The following is a 22,574-nucleotide window of genomic DNA, read 5'->3' on the forward strand; positions in this document are numbered from 1 at the left end:
ATGGGATGTCACTCAGCTGATGATGTTTGTCCTCTTGCCTTGTAGTGGTCTAAACCAAATCTCTTCATTAAGTATGCAACTAACTTTGGCTTTGGCACCTAGGTGGTACAGTCAGTTGTGTGCCAGGTCTGCAGTTCAAAAGTGGCTTTAAACACTTACAAGCTGTGTAACTCTGGGCAAGTCACTTTAGTATGTGTGCCTCAGTTTCTCATCTGTAAAATTAGCTGGAGAAGGAAATGGCAAACCTCCTTTATCTTTGCCAAGAAAACCCCAAGTGGGGTCACAAAAAGTCAGACATGACCAAGCAAAACAAAATTCAGCTTTAGTAATAAGGGCAAGTTAATTTTTTTCTTTTTAGAATATAATTTGTATCAGCAGCCCCTCCCTAGATGCATCACAAAATCACAAATAATGTCATGTCTTTTTTTTTAAGAATGTTCAGAACATGGCTATATAGCTTGAGTATTAAAAAAAAAAACTAAATAGACTGACCGGAATACATACCAAGAACAGGAAAGATGAATTTAATTGCTTCAGTCATGAATTCATTTGGTTGGGAGATAAAATCTGAAGTCCTGGCCATGATTGCAAACCTTTCACACAGCCAGGAAATATTAGTGAATCACAAAAATCTGACATGGTCCATCAAGAGCCAGGCATTCACTTATGAAAATTAGGATACAGTGATGGAATAAATTAAAGAATATGATATGCAATAGGTACTTCTTAATTAGGCTCCAGTGTGTGATGTTGATTTGTTTTTTTTTTCCTTCCTTAGTGTGAAATCATGATATTCCTAAGTATTTCAAGAAAATCATTGTACATTCTCTTTAGTCATCCTAACTCAAAGTACATTTATTGTTATATTTGTTATTTATCCATTATTATCAAATATCAATCAATAACAGAAGTGGATACAAGTGTTGAATAGGAATCGTAAGTAATATCGAATAAAAGAGGCACCATAGTGTAATTAGGGAGCCTGCCTATCAGTCATGAAAAAAATGTATTTAAGTCTAGCCCAGTGATGTCAAATGAAAAAAAGAAACAAGGGCCACTAATTTTTACATAGGGATCCTTGCAGGTCACAAATTGACTTCATTTCAAAATGTAATATTATCTATGTTTTATTATATGTTCATTTATTTTAAAAATATTTCACAGTTACATTATAATTTAATTTTGACCATGCTCAGTAATACTGTGGGCTGCATGTGATCCCTGGGTTGTATATTTGACATCTCTGATCTAGTGTATGATATATACAGTCTATGTGACTCTATGTAACCTATTTAGCCTCTACACAACTCTTCAAGATTACAAGTTATATAGCATATATATGTACATTGACATTAGTAGGAAGGTAGGGAGATTTTCCTTACCATGAGTTCCTATTCCAATGAAATCACAGCTTAGCTTCTAAGAAATAATGAAAAAGATGACTATAAACAATGACACAATAAATAAATGAATGCTAAAGAATAATTTTCTTTTTTGTTGGGTTAGGTATTATTATATTGGATTTGCAAGAAGTTGACCTAAATATACCATGGTTATCTGAAAATTCCCATGTTGCATACCAAAAGGTATCTATACTAAAAAGATACCTTCTCCTCAAATGAGCTCGTAATTGAAATTATTTTTCCAGGTGACAAGAATGTTTCCTATTTTTACTTTTCCTAGATTCCTTTGTTATTTTGCTAGCATAATTCTTTGTCCAAAGGGACCCATCTTTCCTCCTAGCTACATGAATTGCATAAATTTTCCAAATATGAACTCCTTCTTTCCAATTCTGTTCAAAGGAACAGGCTTGAGAAATGAATATCAGTCCTGCTTAGATCAATATTTGAAGATTCTTTTTTGTAATCTTATATTCTACTATTACATAATATATTGATACTTTGATGGACTTATTATCTAAATATGTGGGTACTACCTCCGTTGGAGTAGATTGCAACTCATCTATCTCTTCTCGTCCTGTGTAATTTTTATTCATGTCCTCACATAAACCATCCATAGAGGATCTCTCTAACTCAATGGTAGCCTTTGGCAGGTAATTTAATGGGTTTTTGTTTGTTTATTTGTTTGTTTTTATGAGTATCAGTACAGCATTTCAATTACCATCTACTATTCAGAACTATTTCAACATGGCATATTCTACTGCTTTTTCCAGTTCTATATTTTCTGGAGACTATTATATCTACCACATATTTCTCCATTGATTTTTAGGTCATCTGCAATTTTGATTCTTTGGAGATTATGGTATTCGTGTTATACAACTGTATAGCATCATTAGTGGAATATTGGTGTTTTTTTTTAAAAATGACTTTGTAAATCATAGAGAAATGTGGGGTTATTGAAAGCAGCACTCAGTTTTCCAAATTATTTACAATCTGCTATCCTTTTTCAATTCCATTCTAGGCCCAACTCAATTTCTGTATGGTTCTTATCAAAGACATATGTCTTAATGGCTACTTGATGGGTTGTTCCTTCAACCTTGTGACACAATCTGTAATATAAACATTCTTTATAAAAAGATTTATTTTATTTTTAATGTATAGAATAAAGCAAGCATTTCTATAACATAGTATAATAAAAAAGATGGTTGCGCATGAAACTGCAATCTATTATGTACAACTTGTCATTTCTTTTAAACATATAATAAAGTTGTCATGTTAATTTCATTTTTTTCTTTTTTTTCTTCCCTCCCTCCTAGAGATGGCTACTATTCAACAAAAATATGTGTGTATACACACACACACATATATATATATATGTATATATACATATACACACATATGTAAATCATTCTGTACATACTTCTATTTATCAGTTCCTTCTCTGAATGTAGGTAGCATCTTCCCTCATATGTCCTTTGTAGTTAATTTGGGTGTTTTTAATAGTCAAAATGACTTAGTTACTCGATGTTTTAAAACAATATTGCTATTGCTGTATACAATATCCTCTTGGCTCTGCTCATTTTCCTCTTCTTTATTTTGTTCAGGTCTACCTATTTTTTCTATAATTAAATTTTTCTTTTAAATTTATAAAGTAAAACAAAAATTTCCATAATATAGGATAATAAAAAAGATGATTGCACATCATTTATTATATAGCACAATAGTATACCATCATAATCACTGCCACAACTTGTTCAGCCATTCCCCAATTAATAGGCATTTCACAATTTCTAATTGCTCGCTAGAGATGTTATAAATATTTTAGAGCATATAGGTTCTATTCCTTTTCCTCTTATTATCTTTGGGAATAGGCGTAGCAGTGGTATTGTTGGGTCAAAGAGTATAGGCAGTTTAATACCTATTTGGGCATAATTCCAGATTGCTCTCCAAAATGGTTGAATCAGTTCACAATTCCACCAACAGTGCATTAGTGTCCCACTTCTCCCACAGTTCCTCCAAAATTCATTGCTTTCTCCTTCAAACATTTTAGCCAATAAGATAGGCATCTTAAACCATTTAGTTTATACCATATGAACAGCTCAGCTGATCTATTTTAAACTGTCATTTATCTTATAAAGAAGCTACTGTAATGTAGTTTGATATAATCTGTAGTGATATCCACAAACAGGAGAATCTTGAGCATCTCACTATCCATAGGGAATTCCTCTTCTACTTTTTAATTGACTCAGGACATCCTACATGAAACTGATGAACATATTTGTCAAACATTTCTCTGTTTCATGTGCATTGATTGATTTTGATAGATCAGAAAAGATGGTATAGTATGAAGACAAGCTCTCCCCACAACTATTCAAAGAGAACTATAAGAACAGCATCAGATCTAGTAGTGATCAGGAAATGTAAGGATTTTGCTGGATCATTTGACATTGTTACCCTATAGAAAACCATGTTCTCCTCCAATCTTCTTTTGTTGAAAACTCTTTTAATTAGATTTGCAAATCAATAGGTAAATACATTCTTTTCAACTTTTGTTATGGGCATTCCATTCCTAGCCAGGAATCTATCATTCACTGGTGTACTTTAAGCTGTGAGTGGTCCAGAAATCCAAATTCCTCTATCAGAAACTACCTTCTTAGCCTGCTATTTACTTCCCAAATAAATTTTTCCCTTTTGTACATTTTGCCTTCAATATGTATCAATGATCAAAACATCACTTCTGCTCCTGCAGTCTTCAATTTCTTTCTCAAGATTCTAGTCTTCGTAATACTTTCTTGGCTTCTTGTAACAATATCATTTATGCATATGGTAGTATTCATTCATCGTGGTCAATATTAAAACATTATCTTTTATGCATCTTAAACACATGATCTAGGAAAACAAATGGGGAAACTTTAAGAAAGAGGTTAAGTAATATTTCCAGGGACACACAACTAATAAGTGTCCAGAGTAAGATTTTAATTCATGTCTTCCCAATGTTCTGTCCCTTTTATGTGTTCTCATGGATTAGAATTTAAGCTTCTCAAGGATGAGCACTGTTTTTTGTTGTTTGTTTGTATTTGTGAACCAGCACATTGCACAGTGCCTGGCACATAGTAAATGCTTAATAAATTACTCTATCTAGTTATCCATTAGTTCTCCTTCCATAGAAGGAGGATTCATGTCACTGAAAGACATTTTGCATTTTTCCTCTGTTCCATGGATTGAAATAGATGAAAAATCAATTGCTTACCTTTTTTGTAATAAATCTATTCATACTTACTTAGGTTGGTTTTGGGACCCAGTTTGGTAGGAACTAGAGTCAAGTAGCATAGTCTCTGAAAAACTAGATCATTTGACACTACAATCAGGAATTGGGAGTCAGAAGTCTATAGAGGTACTAGAAGTTACTTAATACTTAGTACACAAGTACTTAATACTAATACTAGAAGGCCTTAATAGAAGAAGTAGGAATAATAGATTCCAAGGAAGTATGATTTTTTCCCTATCTTTTGCATCCAAAGAAAGAAAAAGTTTTTTTTTTTTAATTTGGGGGAATAGAAGTAAATATTTTGAAACCTGGTAAATATGTTAAGTGTTTATTTCTTGAAAAGGTCAGATAATATACTTGACAGAAGGGTTAGAAATCAGGCACCCTTTTTAAAAGACTTGTTCAGAGTGATTGAGCCAATAAATAAGCTATATTCCTAACAGAGAGACAATAATTTTCCATGGCTCACTAACACTTCATGAATTTTTTCCCCAAAGTCTGTACCTTTAAGGAAAATGAAATCACCAAGGAGCTGATGTGCCACATTGTTTTAACAGTATTGAAACTGAGGAACTGCTTTTGTGATAGATGCTAAAGCCTGGCCTGAATAATGTATGACTCATGGAAAACCATGCTGCCTATGGAAAGTGTAGAGCAGAGAGAAGACAAAAAGTGATTTATCTGCTGTCATGGGCACCTCATTTAAACCCTTTGGACTCAAAGAATATGGTTAGCAGAATATTGTTTGTTAGCAGATCTCAAGCTAGTGTAGGTATATTGCCTAGAAAGCACTGGTTCTCTTGTAGGTATTTAAAATGATTAATTCAATGCATTACAATTTTAAATGTAGCTAAAAAATTCAAATATAGTAAAATATCATTAGATATAATACCTTAAAATGCAATACATTAACAAACCTATAATAACATTAGCCTGGGTTCGCTCCCTACCATCATTGATCCTAAGCATGCTACTTTTTAGCAGTTTCCTGAGAAACCACTATGAAAAAAAGTCAATCATCACCCAGTGGCCAGACTTCTGGGTGTGGGCAACCAAAAGTTGAGTGTCTCAGTTATCAACCATTGTTGAAGTTAAAGGTTTTCTAGTTTAGGAAGAAACTGAGAGAGTTGACAACCTATTGTCTTAGCCTTAGATAACTTAGGGTCACATTCATGTGATACTGAGGCATCAGAGTAGGACTTTATGGGGAGAAAGTTTATATTGTTGAAAAATAATGTTTTTAGCATATTAAATTATTCATAAGGTATGTTTATATGTAGTTAAATATATTGTGTGTAAAATGATTTCTTGTATTAGCATGTAAAATTATCCATAAAGTGTTTATATATATTAAATATATTGTATATAAAATGATTTCTTTTTCTCAGGACATTTTTGTGAATAACATGATCTTGATTTTTGGAGAATATTGTATTTTAATAAGATATTTTTAAAGCATAAATGTACATCTCAAAAACATAAAGATAAACCAGAGACTTATAGATCTCTATTATGGAAATAAGAATTTCCATCTTTAGATACAATATTTAAGTTTAAATCTTATTTGCATACATGACATCCCTCACTTTACCCATCAATCTAAAGCATCTTTTAAAATAGCCTAACATCCAAAGAAAAGCAGGAAGGGGGTTTCTTTGCCTCCTGGAGAACAAAAATTTTTAATCCACCTTGAGATAAATAAACGATTCCCATTTAAACATTGCCAGGAGGTCTGAGTTCACAGACCATCTCTCTTATCTGTGAATCAAATTTAAGTAATAGCAGTTCTGTCACTGTTGTTTATAATCTTTCCAGTCTAAAACTTATTATAACATGCAGAAAAGCTTCTTCTGCATAATTTCTAGAGCTAAATAGCATTTGTTTATAATTCAAGGTATAATGTGATTATAGTAGCAATTAGTATTATTGATTGATCATTTCTCCTTGTAACAATTATTATTCTCTTCTAGAAATTTTACTGTTGTTAATTCCAAGATTATCGTGGTGACAATAAGGCCTGAACCCAAAACAACAGATGCTTTTCTGGAGATAGAATTAGCACATTTGGCTAATGTAAGTATTATCTACTGGATATTATCTTGTTGTGTCACAGTATTTATTTTGAAGGGGTGTGATTAATGGTTTTCTTTTTTCAACAATTATATGTAATTTATTAATTTTCAAAGCAACTAATTCTTTAAGAAAACACATTATCAAATAGGTAAAAATGGTCTGTTTTCTTTTTTTTTCCCTTTATTACTTGAAGATATCCTTTACATTATCAATCATCTTAAAAATACCGGAAAAGCTGGTAGCTTAAGTTACCCTAATAACCAGCTCCATAATTAGGCTAGTGCAACTATTTGTATATCCAGGGAAGCTAAGTGGCACAGTGGCTAGAGCTCCAGGCCTGGAGTCAGAAAGACCTCAGTTGAAACACAGCCTCGGGCATTTACTAGCTTTGTGGCCTTGGGCAAGTCACTTACCCCCCTTTGCCTCAGTTTCCTCAAGAGAAGGAAATAGCAAACCACTCTAGTATCTTTGCCAAGAAAATCCCAAATGGATCACCAAAGTCAAATACAACTGAATAATAAGCAACCACAACCACAAGTTTTTGCCCTGCAGTTCTGAATTTTGGGGGGCACTGACAAAACATACTCTTTTAACAGGTTGAAACAATATTAGCACATAGTTAGCAAAATTGTTGTTGTTGTTAAAAATAAGAAACTATTCACATCCAGAAAAAGAAATATGGAGTCTAAATGCAGATTGAAGTGTACTATTTGCTCTCTTTTGTTTTGTTGTTTTTTGTTTGTTTTGTTGTTTTTTGTTTGTTTATTTCTTTTTTCTCATGGTTCCTTCCATTGGTTCTAATTCTTCTTCACAACACGACTAATGTGAAAATTTAAAAAATAAATAAATAAACTACCAGATACCTAGTTTTCTCCTCCTAGGTGCTTGGTCCTCAGCTCAATCCTGATTCTTTCCTCACTGTAGATAAAGTTTCCTTCACAGTGTATGTTTCCTTCTTTGCAAGACAATATCCTGAGGTATAAAACCAATGTGATATTCACAGAGCTCATGGCAGCTATGAATATGCTGGTATAGTTGTGAATCACAAAATATAACAGGCTCTCCACATGGAGGATAAAACCAAAACATTTATTCAAATACCAGAAAATGAGTCCCCAAACCAGAAAGTCAGATTCATTACAGTAACCACAAAGTTGGTACACATGACCAATAAAACGAACACCCAAATTCTCAAGCCTTTCTAAACCTTCACTCCTTCAGGCCTTCAAAACAAAACAGACACCCTCAAGCAAGAATGCCTCTCTCTCACTCACAGTAGTTCCCCAGCTTCCACACTGTTTGCTTCCAGCAGTTCTGGCTCTCTCTCAGCTTGTGCTCAGCTTTTTATCCTGGTCATTAGCTCCTCCCTGCCCCACCCCTTCCTGTTGCATCAGCAATTTCCTCCCACTGTGGGATTCACAAGTTCTGTTTTTTAACAAAGTCTTGATATAATCAAGGGGAAAGCTCAACCTGAAACAAGGCACTAAGTACTTGTTTGCTTGCCATTACAAGGGGCAGGGAAGACCTTTAAATCCCCATTACCATTACATGAAGTCTCTCTCCAAATCTTACTCTCCATGGGGCACCTCCTTTCCATAGAATTTATCTTAAAAACTTAATTACCTTGATGCATTTGTGGACTTTTGTGATCCTTTCAATTCTATAAAAATAGAAAATACCTACTAATCATATTTATGCTATGTCTACAATGGATAAGGCACTGTGCTGAGCACTGGGGGTGGGGAGGTACAATTACCAAAATCAGACAGACCCTGTTCTCAAGGAAATTTTATTCTATAAAGGGGGAATAAGGTGTGGTTTCAATGTATTTACAGAAGAAAAAGTAAAATATATATATATTCAAAATCAATGTAAAATGATGAAAAACCATTAAGAACTAAAGGAATTAAGAAACGTGTTTGAACTGAGATTTTTACTTGAGATAGTGAGTTAAAATTTAGTTAACCACATTGGCAATATGGTTAGCTTTAAGGCTGTTAGGAACACAAATCAATATATAGCTTGGAATCACAAAGTGGCATAGGAAAAATTCAGAAAGTGGGCTAGTGTGAAGAAAGAGGCAGAAAGAGACAGAGACAGACAGAACAGAAGGTAAGCTAAATCCTTTTACACATTGTTAAAATATTTCTCAGGGGCACATTTAAACATTTGATAAGGAGAAAAGGTCTTCTTAAACTATTGATGTTGTTATATCATTTAAAACAAGAATTCTTACCCTTTTTTATGCCATGGACCTCTCTGGTAGTCTAAAAAAGACCATAGAACCCTTCTCAGAAATTTTTTTTTAAATGCCTATGATAAAATACATAAAATTTCAAATATAATCAATTATAATGGAGTAAATATATAATTTTTTCCCATGCAAGTTCATGGACTGCCTAAAATTTATCCATGGCCCACAAATTCAGTAAAAAATTTTGACCTTTTAGTCAAAAAATGGTAGATTTCTCCCCCTTTCTTAGATATTGCCAAGAAGGCCTAAAATTTTCTTGAATTCTTAATAAAGATATTCTTAGTGAAATACTAATTTTTTTTATAGAAATAAAGGGCAAGGTAATTGACAAAGAAGCACATGGTGGTGACACTGTATCACCAAGAAAGAATTATTCAGGGGAAACTGGCAAAAGATGCTATGAAACTCATGATCCAAAAAGGTAGCAAAAAATAAGTGATAGATTCCTTACATGCTGCATCCATATTTACAATGATAGGAAAACCTTAGAAAGATGTTTGGCATGCTGGGTGTACACCCCTGGGAATAAATTAATGGGAGGATACATGCAAAAGTCTCACGGGATGAGCAGGAATGAATGGGATGTAATCTACATCAATGAGGGGAGTCCCTACATTGGTAAGCTCATAGATCTTTGAGAGTGTTGCTATTAACTTTGAACCACTACAGTTTTAACCTTGGAGGCAGCAGCACCTATGTCCTTTTAACTTTACTACAACATTATATAAAAAGTTAAGTCTCGATCCCTCCCCTATATCCAAGCATAGCCCTGAACTCAACTAAGAACCTTTAGTAAGAGGCACCTCAAATTCATTTTAAATTAGAAAATCAAGGATTTCAAAAGTTTTTAATAGTTTTTCAATAGAATATGGAAATTAATATATAAGTAAAATTCAGAAGAAATAAGATCCTTAGGCTTCATGCTAATAGAGATAAAGGTTAAAAAAAAGGAAAAGAAACAAAGCTGCATAATAATATACATTGAGATCAATATGCAGAAATCAGGATTTCTTATCAGTTAATCAGCATAGATAGATCCTGCCCAGTACAGAGAAAAGTCTTAAGTTAACATTAATATTTTCAATGAGGTAAATATACAGGTTTTTAACAGGTTTACCTTTTAATATTATGAGATTTTTTTTTAGTTACCTATTTAAGCTTTGTTCTCACAGGGTGGTTGTGAGGATCAAATGAGAAAATGTTTGTAAAGCACTTACCATATGGCTTGGCATATTGTTGCCCTGTCCCTACTCCAACATATCTTATTAAATAGGCCAAACAATTTGTTGATTGATTCATTTTTCTCTATGGGTATTTGTCTCTGTGTGTGTACACCTACATACATGCATATGTGTGTACACATACAATACAAATATAGATGTACATATGTATGCATAATTTTTATTGTTCAGTCATTTTTCCATCATGTTCTACTCTTTGTGACCCCATTTGGGGTTTTCTTGGCAAAGATACTAGAGTGGTTTGCCATTTCCTTCACCATCTCATTTTGCAGATGAGGCAAACATACTTGTGCAGGGTCATAAAGCTAATACGTATCTGAGGCTGGATTTGAACTCAGGAATAAGTCTTCTTGACTTCAGGTCTGGCACTCTATGCTGCCACCTAGCTGCATATCACACACACATAAACACACAAATACGAATGAACGAGAATTACCTCATTTATGTCTTACATACAATTATACACAAACATATTTGTATAACTGTATATAGTTGTATATTTACACATGTGTATATGAACATATATGTGTATGTACAAAAAAAGTGAGGCAGTTTTCTCATCATCCCATAAGAACACTTCAGTTTGGTGCCTTGGAAAACTTGGAGAAAATTCAGCAGAGTAATGAAAAATTATTATACAGACAGTGGCATATAAAGCAAATTTAAAGGATTCAGAATTATTTAGGCTAGAGAACAGAGGATAGAAAGGTAGCTTCATTCAAATCCCCTCTTCTAAAATATGCTCCCTTTGATAATTGACAAGCCCTCTCCTCCTAAGGATCAACTCAAATTCCACAAAGCTTTACCTGTCTGCTTTATCCCACAGTGATCAAGCTACATCTTCTCTGAGTTCTATCACCTAAAGTCTATACAACACAATTCAGCTCTAATTATATACATACTATCTTGTGTGTGTTAGCTAATCATCCCAAATAATTTTAAAAATACTAATCAAATGAGCATAAAAACCATGTCTTATTCTTCCATGTTCCTCACAATGCCTAGCACTATGCTGAACCCATGTACACTTAGGGTCATAGATCATGTAGTTGTAGATTTAGAACTGGGAAGGACCTTAGAGGTCTTCTAATCTAGTTCCCTCATTTTATAAATGTGAAAACTGAGGGTCAGAGAGGTTAAGCGACTTGCCCAAGGTCATACAGGCAGTAAGACAAAGAGCCAGAATGATTGATTGGCTTGGTATTAGAACATCACTTTTACAAATCACTGCTTTATGAAATAGAGTAACCAACTTTTCATTTCCACTGGGGAGAAAAATTAGTTTATACTAAAGTATAAGGACTCTTTGATAAGACAAAAGGAAATATTTCTAAATGTGAAGATTGCAAAATGATTGGAAGAATAATCACTGTCACATAATTGGATTAAACACTTGATTATTTTAGAGATGACACAATATGATCAAAATAAACTTCCTTGCTGCTCTCACCTGTTTCCTGAAATTGAAGAATTATTGTTGCATCAGTGTTCCTGAAGCCTAGGAAAGCATATTAATGTTGCAAGTGATGTCTGTCTCCTATATAGTCGTGGAGAAAAAAAAAATCAGCAGTTAGGAATTAGTAGTTACAGTGAGTCTGGGGAAAAGCAAGTTAACATTTTCTAAGCTTAATGTGTTCTTTAAAAAGGCTTTTTAACAAATAGCATTTATAGGATGTTAACTATAATAGGTCCTCTGGGAATTGGCTGGAATAGGTAATACAGTATGGATCCTTGAAACTCCCAGCTGTGTGTAGGCTAGTCAAGAGAAACATTAACTCTCTCATGGCTCTTTAATGGGAAAAAATGTTGTTTTATTTGTTTTGATGGTATAAGTATCCATAATATTGGTCTGATCTGGTCACTTGAACATGCATCTGCAATCTTTTGCCGTTTGAGAATATCACATTTTCTTTTCTTCAAAAATTGTGTTCTGTTAGACACAATCTGTTAAAGAGACTATAGGATTCCCTAAATCAACACCATCAGTTGTTGCCCAGATTCAGAGTACACAAGGAACTCTAGCCATCTTATGGAAAGTCATTCTTCTGTAAGAGCCGACTCATAATGGTTGAAAACAAATACATCTATGTTCTCATGGTGCTTCCCTGGTATCTCATGAAACATGATCCTTTGTTGTTTTTCATTGTAGAGAATATTCCCGATATGTGCAATGGAGCTGATTTTTGAAACACAGAGAGTTCATCCTATTCGCCAACTGTTCTCAAACTCTTTAATCTCAGTAACCCTTTAAACTCTTAACAATTGAAGATATCTCCAAAGAGCAAAATGGTTATGTTCTTGTTGTCGTACAGTCATATCTGACTCTTTGTAACCCTATGGACCATGCTGTTCATGGAGTTTTAGGGGGGCAAAGATACTGGAGTCGTTTGCCATTTCCTTCTGCAGTGGCTTAAGGCACAAACAGAAGTTAAGTGACTTGCCCAGTCACACACCTAGTATGTGTCTGGGTCTTCCTAACTCCAGGTCCAGTGCTCTATCCATTGAACCATCTAGCTTGTCCCATGCTAATGTGGGTTATATCTGATGATATTTACTATATTAGAGATTGAAATACCTTAGAATTACAGAAATAATTTTTACCTTATAGACAACCCTGAAAGGACTTCCATGCTCCCAGGGGTTCCCCAACCACACTTTGACAACTCCTCCTTTATATATTCTTCCTGGTTTTATAATACTTCAGTTTTCCTAGAAAGAAATCCCCTAGACTATATCTTTTAGAGAAGGATCCTAGAAGGAGATGACGGGACCTCAGAGGCCACTTAGTTAAGCCCTTTCACTTTGAAGATGAAGATACTGAGAGCAGGAAGGGATATGAGGTCACATAAGCAGTACATACCAGGACAAGTTGTAAACTTAAAGGTGTAAACTTTGACTCCCAAGTGAGTATACTTTCTATTGTATTACACTGTCTAGAAAGGTAGGTTTCTGGATCAGGAAGCCCTACCAACTTCTTCATTGCTCTTTCCTTCACATGTTCTCCTTTCCAAAGAAATCATTTCCCAGTGATTTTTCCAAAGTTATCACAATCCTAGAAGGAATCACCCTTTTTTTATTTTCCTCTTTTATATTTTCAAGGCCCAGCAAATGCCAAATAGGCACTTGATAAATCTTTAGAGTGGATAAATAAACCACTCCCTACAAGATTGTGCAACCAAACAAATGTCAACCAACTATTATGATTATGAAATAAAAACATTAGTTCCATTAATAGCAAAGGCAGCATAACTTAGTGGATGGAAAAGTTCAAGTCCTGAATCTGACACATGCTGTCTGCATGACCTTGGGCAAGTCACTTAACTTCTTAATCTTATAGGCTAGTCTCTAAGACAATCAATTGCAAAAATAAATAAATAAATAAGATACCAACCTATGCTGGGAGAGAGAAGGAAATCCTCAACTGTATTTCCAGAGAAAAAACAGCTCCAGTCCTTATCCATTAAATTAGAGAAGCTGGTTATGATCACAAAAACACACTGTAGGCATTGAGTTTATAAGTTTTGTTTATGTTTTCTATGTTATATATTACTGAGATTTAATTAATCAAATTAAGAGACTTATAAGTTAAAATGAATCATGAGCTACATTCTCATCAAATCTTAATAGAAAACACAATGTAAGATTGTAATGGCTCCAGTCATTACCATTGTCTCATTTGTGGGAAACAATCAAAATAATATCAGTCAGTGCTTAATCTTCATGGAAATCAACCACTAATGCCAACCCAAGCAATTAAAAATCACACCACAAAGTTAAAGAAAGGTCAAATCCATTTCCTTCCACACTCAGTTCCTACAAAAGGGGGCTTTTATAGTTTTACATTTTTAAATTACTTACTGTCCTCTGCTTTTGTAGGGTTGCATTCTTTTATTTCTTTTTCTTTTTTTAAGGTAATGATGTCTTTTAATGGAGAAACTTTTAATGAAAACCAGGCAAACAAGATGAACATTTTTCCAAAAATGCTAAAATTAATGTTCAGTCCAATTGAAAAAATTTATGGTGTCACTCATATTTAAGACAGTGTAACTAGGTGCCGAGAATACAAACAATAAAATAAAATTTGTTGCAGACCTTATTTTCCAATAGTTTACAATCAAATGATGGTTGTGCATGCGTGCGTGCGTGTGTGTGTGTATGTGTGTGTGTGTGTGATCACAAGACACTTGGGAAAAATGAGAGGAAGGAAATAAATTCAGACACAGAACATGCAGGGATAGAAATAGAAAAGGAACTAGATATGGGATTCAACTTGTTTAGAGAACTTCCAAGTGAGGAAATTCCTTCTCATTAATTCATGATCTCTTTCACTGCAGCAAATATTTCAAACGTTTTTCTTTCTCTTCCTCTTCTCCCACATCTTGGCTGAGGACCTCAAATCAAACTTCACTGAAAAAAAAAGACAGACTATTCACCAATGGTGCCATATTCTCCCCTCTTCATCTCACATCATTTAGATATTATTCCCCTACTCACTATCTCCTCTCTATGCCTTCTCTGATAAAGATGTGACTCTTTTTCTTACCAAGACAAATCATTCTATCTGTGCTCTTTATCTCGTCCTTTCCCAATTTCCCCAGTAGACAGTACTCACTGTCATTCCCACTTAATCTTTAATCTCTTCCTATTTATTGTCTCCTTCTCTGATACCTATATGTTTCTTCAGTCTAGGCTTAAAAAAAATCCTACACTGATCCAATCATACCCACTAACTAATATCCTATATACTTCCTCCTTTTCATAGTTAACTAGACTCCTTGAGAAAGCCATTTATACTTGGTGATTGCCCTTCCTCTCCTCTTACTATATTTTAAACCCTCTGCAGTCTGACCTCCGTATAACTGAAACTGTCCTTTACCCAGCTACCAATGATCTCATTTACCAAATCTAATGACCTCTTTCTTTACCTTTATGAATTCTTTGCAGACTTTGACACTGCAGATTACCACCTCCTTTTTATTCCATTAAGTTGTAGAAATTTATTTTAAATAACCTACAGTTGATTAAAAGGGAATTAATGATAAAAATAGAAGATACTTGAGGAAACATGTGGGAAATGGTCTTTGCACACACTCTCAGGTAACAATGCCTCCAAATCACCACTTCCTTCTAAAGAGTTTATCCCCCTCAGAGGCAGGTAGAGTGTTAGATCCAGAGTAGGAAGAAAAGAGTTCAAATACAGCCTCAGACATTTTCTTACTATGTGACCCTGGGCAAGTCACTTAACTCCTGTTTTTCTGTTTCCTCAACTGTAAAAATGAGGAAAATAATAGTATCTTCCTTTCAGAGTTGTTATGAAGGTCAAATGAGATAATATTTATAAAGTACCTAGTACTATAGCTGGCACAAAGTAGGCTTTATATAAATGCTTATTCCCTCTCATTCCCCTCTCTAGGCTTTCTTGACCATAATGTCTTCTGGTTATCCTCATTCTATCTGGACTCTCCTCAGTTCCTTTTGTTGGATCTTTATTCATGTCACACCCTCTAACTGTGGGTGTCCCCCAAGATTCTGTCCTGGGCCCATTTGTCTTCTTGGAGTCTGCTCCGTCTTGTTTGGAGATCTCACTAGTTGCAGTGGGTTCAATTATAATCTCTATGAAGATCCTGTCTAGATCTATATATCCAAAGCTAGTTTCTCTCTGTCTCTGTCTCTGTCTCTGTCTCTGTCTGTCTCTGTCTCTGTCTCTGTCTCTGTCTCTGTCTCTGTCTCTCTCTCTCTCTTTCTCTCTCTCTCTGTCTCTCTCTCTCTCTCTCTCTCTCTGTCTGTCTCTGTCTCTGTCTCTCTCTCTCTCTCTCTCCTCATATCCATAAACATATCTTAAATTGACTTTTAGACATTTGGAATTGGATATATGTCATTGTTAACTCCAATTCAGCGTTTTCAAAATAGAACTTGTTATCTTTACCTCAACTCCTCCTTTCTAATCTTTCCTATTTTTGTGGTTGGTACTGCCATCCTTCCAATGACTCAGGCTTACAGCATTGCTGTTATTCTTGACTCCTCACTAGCCTTTTTCCCAACATTTCTGTTGTCACATCTTGTCATTTCTCCCTTCATAGCACCTCTTTTACAGTCCCCATTCTCTCTACTCACAGAGCCACCACACGAGTTCCTATTCTCATCACCTCTACTTGCAATAGCCTTCTCTTCAGTTTCCCCACTTTGAGTCTCTCTCTACTCCAATGCATCCTACATCCAACTGTCTAATTTATTTTCTCTTCTATTCAGTAACCCCCAGGAGCCCCATTTTTTTCTACAGAATCTATCTGTGCTTAATGCATTTCAGTTCTAGTCTTCATTCACTTTCCTTCCCTCCATGAACTCTATGACTCAGTCACACAGGCCTGCTTGTTATACTTGCTACACCTGGAGCACAGCACTGTTTCCTGACTCTGCCTTCACACAGGCTATTCTCATGTCAAGAAGGTACTCCTTCCTCTCACTTCAAAATCCTAGTGTCCTTGGCTTTCTTCAGGACTCAGCTCCATTCTTCCCTCTGTATTAGGTCTTTCACAAGCCCCTCTGGGGAATTACTGGTTCTCTTCTAAGATTTGTTGTTGTGACATTTTTCAATTGTGTCCAACTTTTTTTTTTTGCCTTTTTTAAAGAGGGCAATTGGGGTTAAGTGACTTGCCCAAGGTCACACGGCTAGTTTTTTGTTTTAAGTATCTGAGGCCAGATTTGTACTCAGATCCTCCTGACTCCAGGGCCCTTGCTCTATTCACTGCGCCACCTAGCTGCCTCTGTGTCCAACTTTTCAAGATCCCATTTGAGGTTTTCTTGGAAACAATACTGGAGTGGTTTACCATTTCCTTCTCTAGTTCATTTTACAGATAAGGAAACTGAGGTAAATGAGGTTAAGTGACTTGTGCAGGGTCACACAGCAAATCGATGTTTAAGACTGGATTTGATCTCAGGACTATGACTGACTTCAGGCCCAGCATTTTATCCACAGTGCCCTTACCTTTCATCTATTCTGTGTATATCTCGTATATACAAAATTTTTTACATTTTGTGTCTTCTCTTAGAATGTCAGCTCCTTGAAGACAATGATAGTATTTTTGCCTTTCTTTTCATTCCTAGCACTTAGCACAATACCTGGAACATAGTAAAAAGTTAATAGACACTTGTTGACTGTAACTGTTACTCTTTGTGGCCTATAGGCTTAGTAAATTACCTAGAGTGCTGAAAGGATGAGTAATTTGTCCAAGTTCACATGGCCAGCATGTGTTAGAAGTCAGATTAGAGCTGAAAATTTCCTGGCTTTCAGCCTTTTAAAATATCCTACTGCTCCAAAGACATGGGGCTGGTATGAACAAATTCATAAAGATGGGAAAGGGAAGGATGAGAATTGGGAGCAAAGTAGGCCAATTTGAGTAAGAGGCAAGTTATGGGGGGCCTAGAATTCTAAGATCATTTATTTATATTTTATTCATTTATAAGTGAGAAGTCTCAGAAAGTTTTTGATAGAAATAATATTATCGGAGTAGGACAGAGGTGACTAATGGACTAATCCTTGGCACACAGTAAGCCCTTAACAAGTGTATTTCCATTTCATCTTAGAGGACACAGGACAGAATAAGTTTTGAAAGAACTGACAGAAGAATTTTGACAGAATTGAGAGGTAGCATGATAGAATAGATAGGACACTGAAGGAAGGAAGACCTAGGTTCAAATTGTACTTCAGATAGCTATTGGCTATGTGACCCTGGGCAAGACATTTAACTGTTCTTCTTCTATTTCTTCATATATAAAGTGAAGAAGACGGACTCAATGACTTTCAGGTGCCTTACAAATCTTTATGGTCCTATGAAATTGAGGGTACAGGTGGAAGACAGCTTTGGCAAAGGAAAAAGGTAATTTATTCTTCTGACACTGGAAGAAAACAGAAAACATAGATGAGGACATAGAGAGTTTTAGCAGCTTGCTAGTGGGCAGTTGAGGGAGTCCATGGATGGCTTTAATTTTCTTATTTATTCTTTGAATATATCTTTTTTCCTCTAGCCAAAAAGGTCTGAATTTGGGCAGATGTGTTCGTGATGTGTTGTCATATTTGCATTTCAAATTCATGTTCTGTATATTTCCTAAATGTAATTATTATGCTACCGATTTTTAAAAAAACACCTCATAATTCAAAAGGATTGGACATTGTAGAATTTAGCATTTAAAAACCTATTTGTAAGTGTGTAGCTTTTTAAAGTTTTTGATAGCACAAATAATACAAGTATGAATTATTAATGTAGTTTGAATTTGATGTACAGTGATATTTATAACCATATTTAATGAGTCAGGCAGCAGTTGAAAAGTTATTTTTGTGATCAATCAATAAGCAAGTATTTCTTCAATGTCTACTCTGCTAGACATTGCGCTAGGGCTACAAAGACAAAAATGAATGTCTTAGTACTCAAGTAACTTACATTCTAACATGCACAAAGGTAGGTATATAAAAAACAAATAAAAATTAATCTGAGGAGAGAAGACACTAACTAATCACTGGAACTTGAAGTGGTGGAGTGGATTAAACAGGAAAGGTCTTGTATAGGAAGAATTTCTTCTTAAATGAAATCAGGAATCCTAAGAAGTAGATATGAAGAGGCACAGCATTTCTGACCTAGGAGACATCCAGTGCAAAGACATAGAGACTGGAATTAGAGCATCCTGTGTGATGAATAGAAAGAAAGTCAATTGACTGGACCATGAAGTGCATAGAGGTAGGGGTTTCTCATATCACTGCTTTCTGAATTTAAATTATGTATCCACTCTATGTACAAATGTCATGGTGGGGATGGCAGGAGAAGGAGAAATTCTGTGTGGTAGCTTTAGCCATGAAACAACAAAATAGGGTTTTATAAGAGTATAAGAGGTAAAAAATTAAGGCTGTACACTCACATCACTTCTAGTGCTCCTGTAGCGTCACCAACATAGTCCTTGACATCGCCTGGCTTACTGGGGGAAATGCCTGTAATCTCAGTTTCTGGAGATACTGAGGCTAGAGAATCTTGAGTTCAGGAGTTCTAAGATTTAGTAGGCTATGCTGATCAGGTGAAGGCACTAACTCTGGTATCATTATAGTGAGTGAGCCTTTGTTAGTGGGGCTCACCAGTTGCCTAAGTAGGTCCAGGTTGTGATGGAGCATGTAAAAGAACCTGGGCTGATCAGGATTAAGATCAGGCCTGCAAATAGGTCCCTACTTCTAGTCCAGGGAAAATGAGAAGACATTTAAAAATAATGTAGGTAAACATAAAATAATGTTCAAACACCAATGAGAAGAAATAAAGCTGAGGTTGTTCTTAGTTAATGCCATGAAAAAAATAACATGGAGGTGGGGGAAAGATAGGGAAACCCCCTTTTTGTGCCAAGAAGACATTGGGATATTTCTGCTCCTGGATATGAACCAGAGATTCAAATCGTACTTTAGACTATTGAACTCAGAATTCATGTGGTAAACCTTTATAGTGCCTATACACTCAGGGACATTGATTCAAGAGGGATCAAGAGAAAGAAAGAAAAGCTCATTTCAGCTTCCAAGTCAAAAATTAACCATGACACATTCACTGAGTGCTTGCTTGTAATGTGGAAGAGAATATAATGAAAAGTAATAATGTTTTCACTTAATGTGTACTGAGTGTAAGAATTATAAGATACAATCTCAGCTCTATGAATCACAGATGAGACAGGTAGGATCTACAGAAACCAGGGGATTGTATGGGGGAAAAATAAAACACATCACAAGAATGAGGGTCAGTTGACTTTGCTGATATTACTTTTTTTCTCATTTCTGAAACATCTCCAACTCCCATGCTTTAGAAGGTGAGATACTATATCTGTCGAAAGATTTCACAGAATAAAAGATTAGAAAGTAGAGATCTGAAAGAAGAAAGGAAGCAGAAAAGAGACCTTTCTAGATATGGGGAGCAGGTAGATATATCCATAGGTATTCCCTGGTAGATAAGTGGATAAACCCTTCCTGAGATAATACCTGTTAAGTCTCTCCTGACTGATGGTTGTGAGAAACAGAAAAGAGAAGGGAGAGAAATTGAATTATTAAAGTTACCTAAAGGTGACACGAAGAAAGTATCAAGTTAACATGAAAGTTGGATGGATATTAGAATATTTTTTTTAAAAAGGTCAGAAAATAAAGTGGTAGAATTACTTAAACTGGATAAATAAATGAGTTCCACTCTGCTCTTGGGAGCACAGTGTTTGGTCTCACTGAAAAGATTTTTTGGACCACATTTGTCAGGTGTAATGCATCCTTTCAGACAATTTTGAGAAGCATGGTCAGCTTGTCAGCCTGGTAAGTTCATCTCTTATCCATATTACCTAATCATTTGATACATTCCAAATTATTTTAAATGTCATCATTTTAAAAATAGCTTATTCATTATAATTTGATACTGTTTTTATTTTCTCATGTCTTGCTACCATGTTTTGTTGTGACTTTCTGTTGGGTTCAGCATTTCCTAAAATTGATTTCCTAGAAATTTCTCATAACAGATCTTATAGCTTGGTCCTTTTAAAGTTATCTGGAAATTATAGCATAAATATTTTATAAGTGGTTTCTCAATGAAGCCTTTCATCATTCCTTTTGGAGTTTACAAATTTCATTCAAATTTTTATTTTTGGCTTTTTATTTCCCATCTTAGATGCTGACTTCATAAATAATTGACATATTCACTTATGCAGTTTATAATATCCTTGTTTTAATTTTCTCTTATAACTTACAAACTATAAGTAAATTATCTTAATCTTGGCCCTACGAAGTGAATAAGGTGCTCAATTATAGGCATAGAGAAGCAATATCATTGTGTATTTGTGCCTCCTAGGATATATATTGGGACACCTGGGTGGAACTAGGCAGTATAGAATTCTAATGTGTGTTAATCAACAATGTTGTAGCCTATCTGGAAGCCATCCCTACAATTATTAAAAGAGCACATCATGACTATTTGTCTCCTTTGAAAAACATTTGATATTTCCACCCAGAAATACACAAAGAGAGAAGGTTTGGATAATGTTCACAAGCTTAGGATAGGAGCAAAAGTAGTTTTTCTCATCACTGCCAGTAGAATTTAAGTTCACTGAAGGCAGGGAATTTTTAATTTCTGCATTTGTATTCTCCTTTGCTTTGTTCATTGTAGACATGCAATTTTTTTTAATTGAATTGAAATGACTTGACTAATCTGAAATTTATTCCTCTGTGTAAAGGTGAAAAATAAATTCATTGATATTAAGTATTTATCCAAAGCTGTAGAAATGGATTTTAATTTTTATTCTGGAACTGACTTACATTTTGTGGATATATTACTTGTGATGACCAGTAATTATCAAATGTAGCTCCTTTTCTACCTATACATATATACATACCTATAAGTATGGAAAGAAAATTTGAAGAAAGCATGAACATATACAGAAAAATTTCTTAGTAACCATGGTTTCTTTATTCAAGGGAAGGGAGAGGCCCCAGAAGATACTTATCAGGGACCCAATTTCCACTGAATCTATAGGCACAAAATCATCATGAACTACTCCCAGTGGTGCTTTATTGTACCCAGATTTTCAGTCTTATGAGCGTCATAAGGAGATCATACACAATAAATCCATTCCTGAACATACCTCTATAGGGAATGAGTGTATCAGAAAGAAATACAAAGAAAGAGAAATATCCATGGACTCCAACCCAAAACAACCACTTGGACTTAGCAGAAAAATCTTACCTGACTCTTGCCTTCAATCTTCTTGCATTCACTTGTTCTCTATATGTAATATTGAGAGAATCAGTTTCAAAACTGGTTGTATTGCCTCCTCTTCTCTAATTACATTGATTTCTCATTGCTCTAGATTGGATAGAAAGGCCAACAAACTGTCCAGTGAAAATGGCTGTACCTACTCCTTTCCTGCTCCCATGATTCTACTTGCTCCTTTCTCTGCTGTGGAAGCACTTCCCTCATTGTGCAAAGGGGAATTGCTTAATCCCTGCAAAGTGTTCTGAGTTCTTTAGAACAAAAGCTATAAATAAATATACTACACAACTCTGAAGCAACAAGTTAGATTGTGTTGTCATAAAAATTTGTCCAGAAAGCTAAAAGGGGCAAACACACACACACACACACACACACATATCTGTTAAAATCAATTAAAATCTCAATGGGGAGAGTAGAGGATCTGCATGGAACATTCCCCTAGCTTTTCTGTGTCAATTCAGAGTTTCATTCAGAATTCAGCGAACATTTCACTTCCTCTGAAGCTATCTTTGACTACCTCCAACCATGATCCTTCTCTCTCTCTCTCTCTCTCTCTCTCTCTCTCTCTCTCTC

General features: G+C 35.0%; 1 protein-coding gene across 3 annotated transcripts in view; it reads left to right on the top strand.

Annotated features, from left to right (window-relative positions):
- ADGRB3 (adhesion G protein-coupled receptor B3) overlaps positions 1 to 22,574 on the top strand; it is a 923,661-nt gene that overhangs the window by 524,950 nt on the left and 376,137 nt on the right. For all 3 annotated transcript variants that reach the window (XM_069070720.1, XM_069070722.1, XM_069070721.1), the window contains one exon: positions 6,639 to 6,741. In XM_069070720.1, coding sequence (XP_068926821.1) covers positions 6,639 to 6,741 — 103 coding nt within the window. The remainder of the gene's footprint in view (positions 1 to 6,638; positions 6,742 to 22,574) is intronic.

The sequence above is a fragment of the Petaurus breviceps genome, unplaced genomic scaffold, assembly GCF_028583685.1.
Source record: "Petaurus breviceps papuanus isolate PSGF00001 unplaced genomic scaffold, PetGlider_PUasm1.0 90822, whole genome shotgun sequence".
NCBI lineage: Eukaryota > Metazoa > Chordata > Mammalia > Diprotodontia > Petauridae > Petaurus > Petaurus breviceps.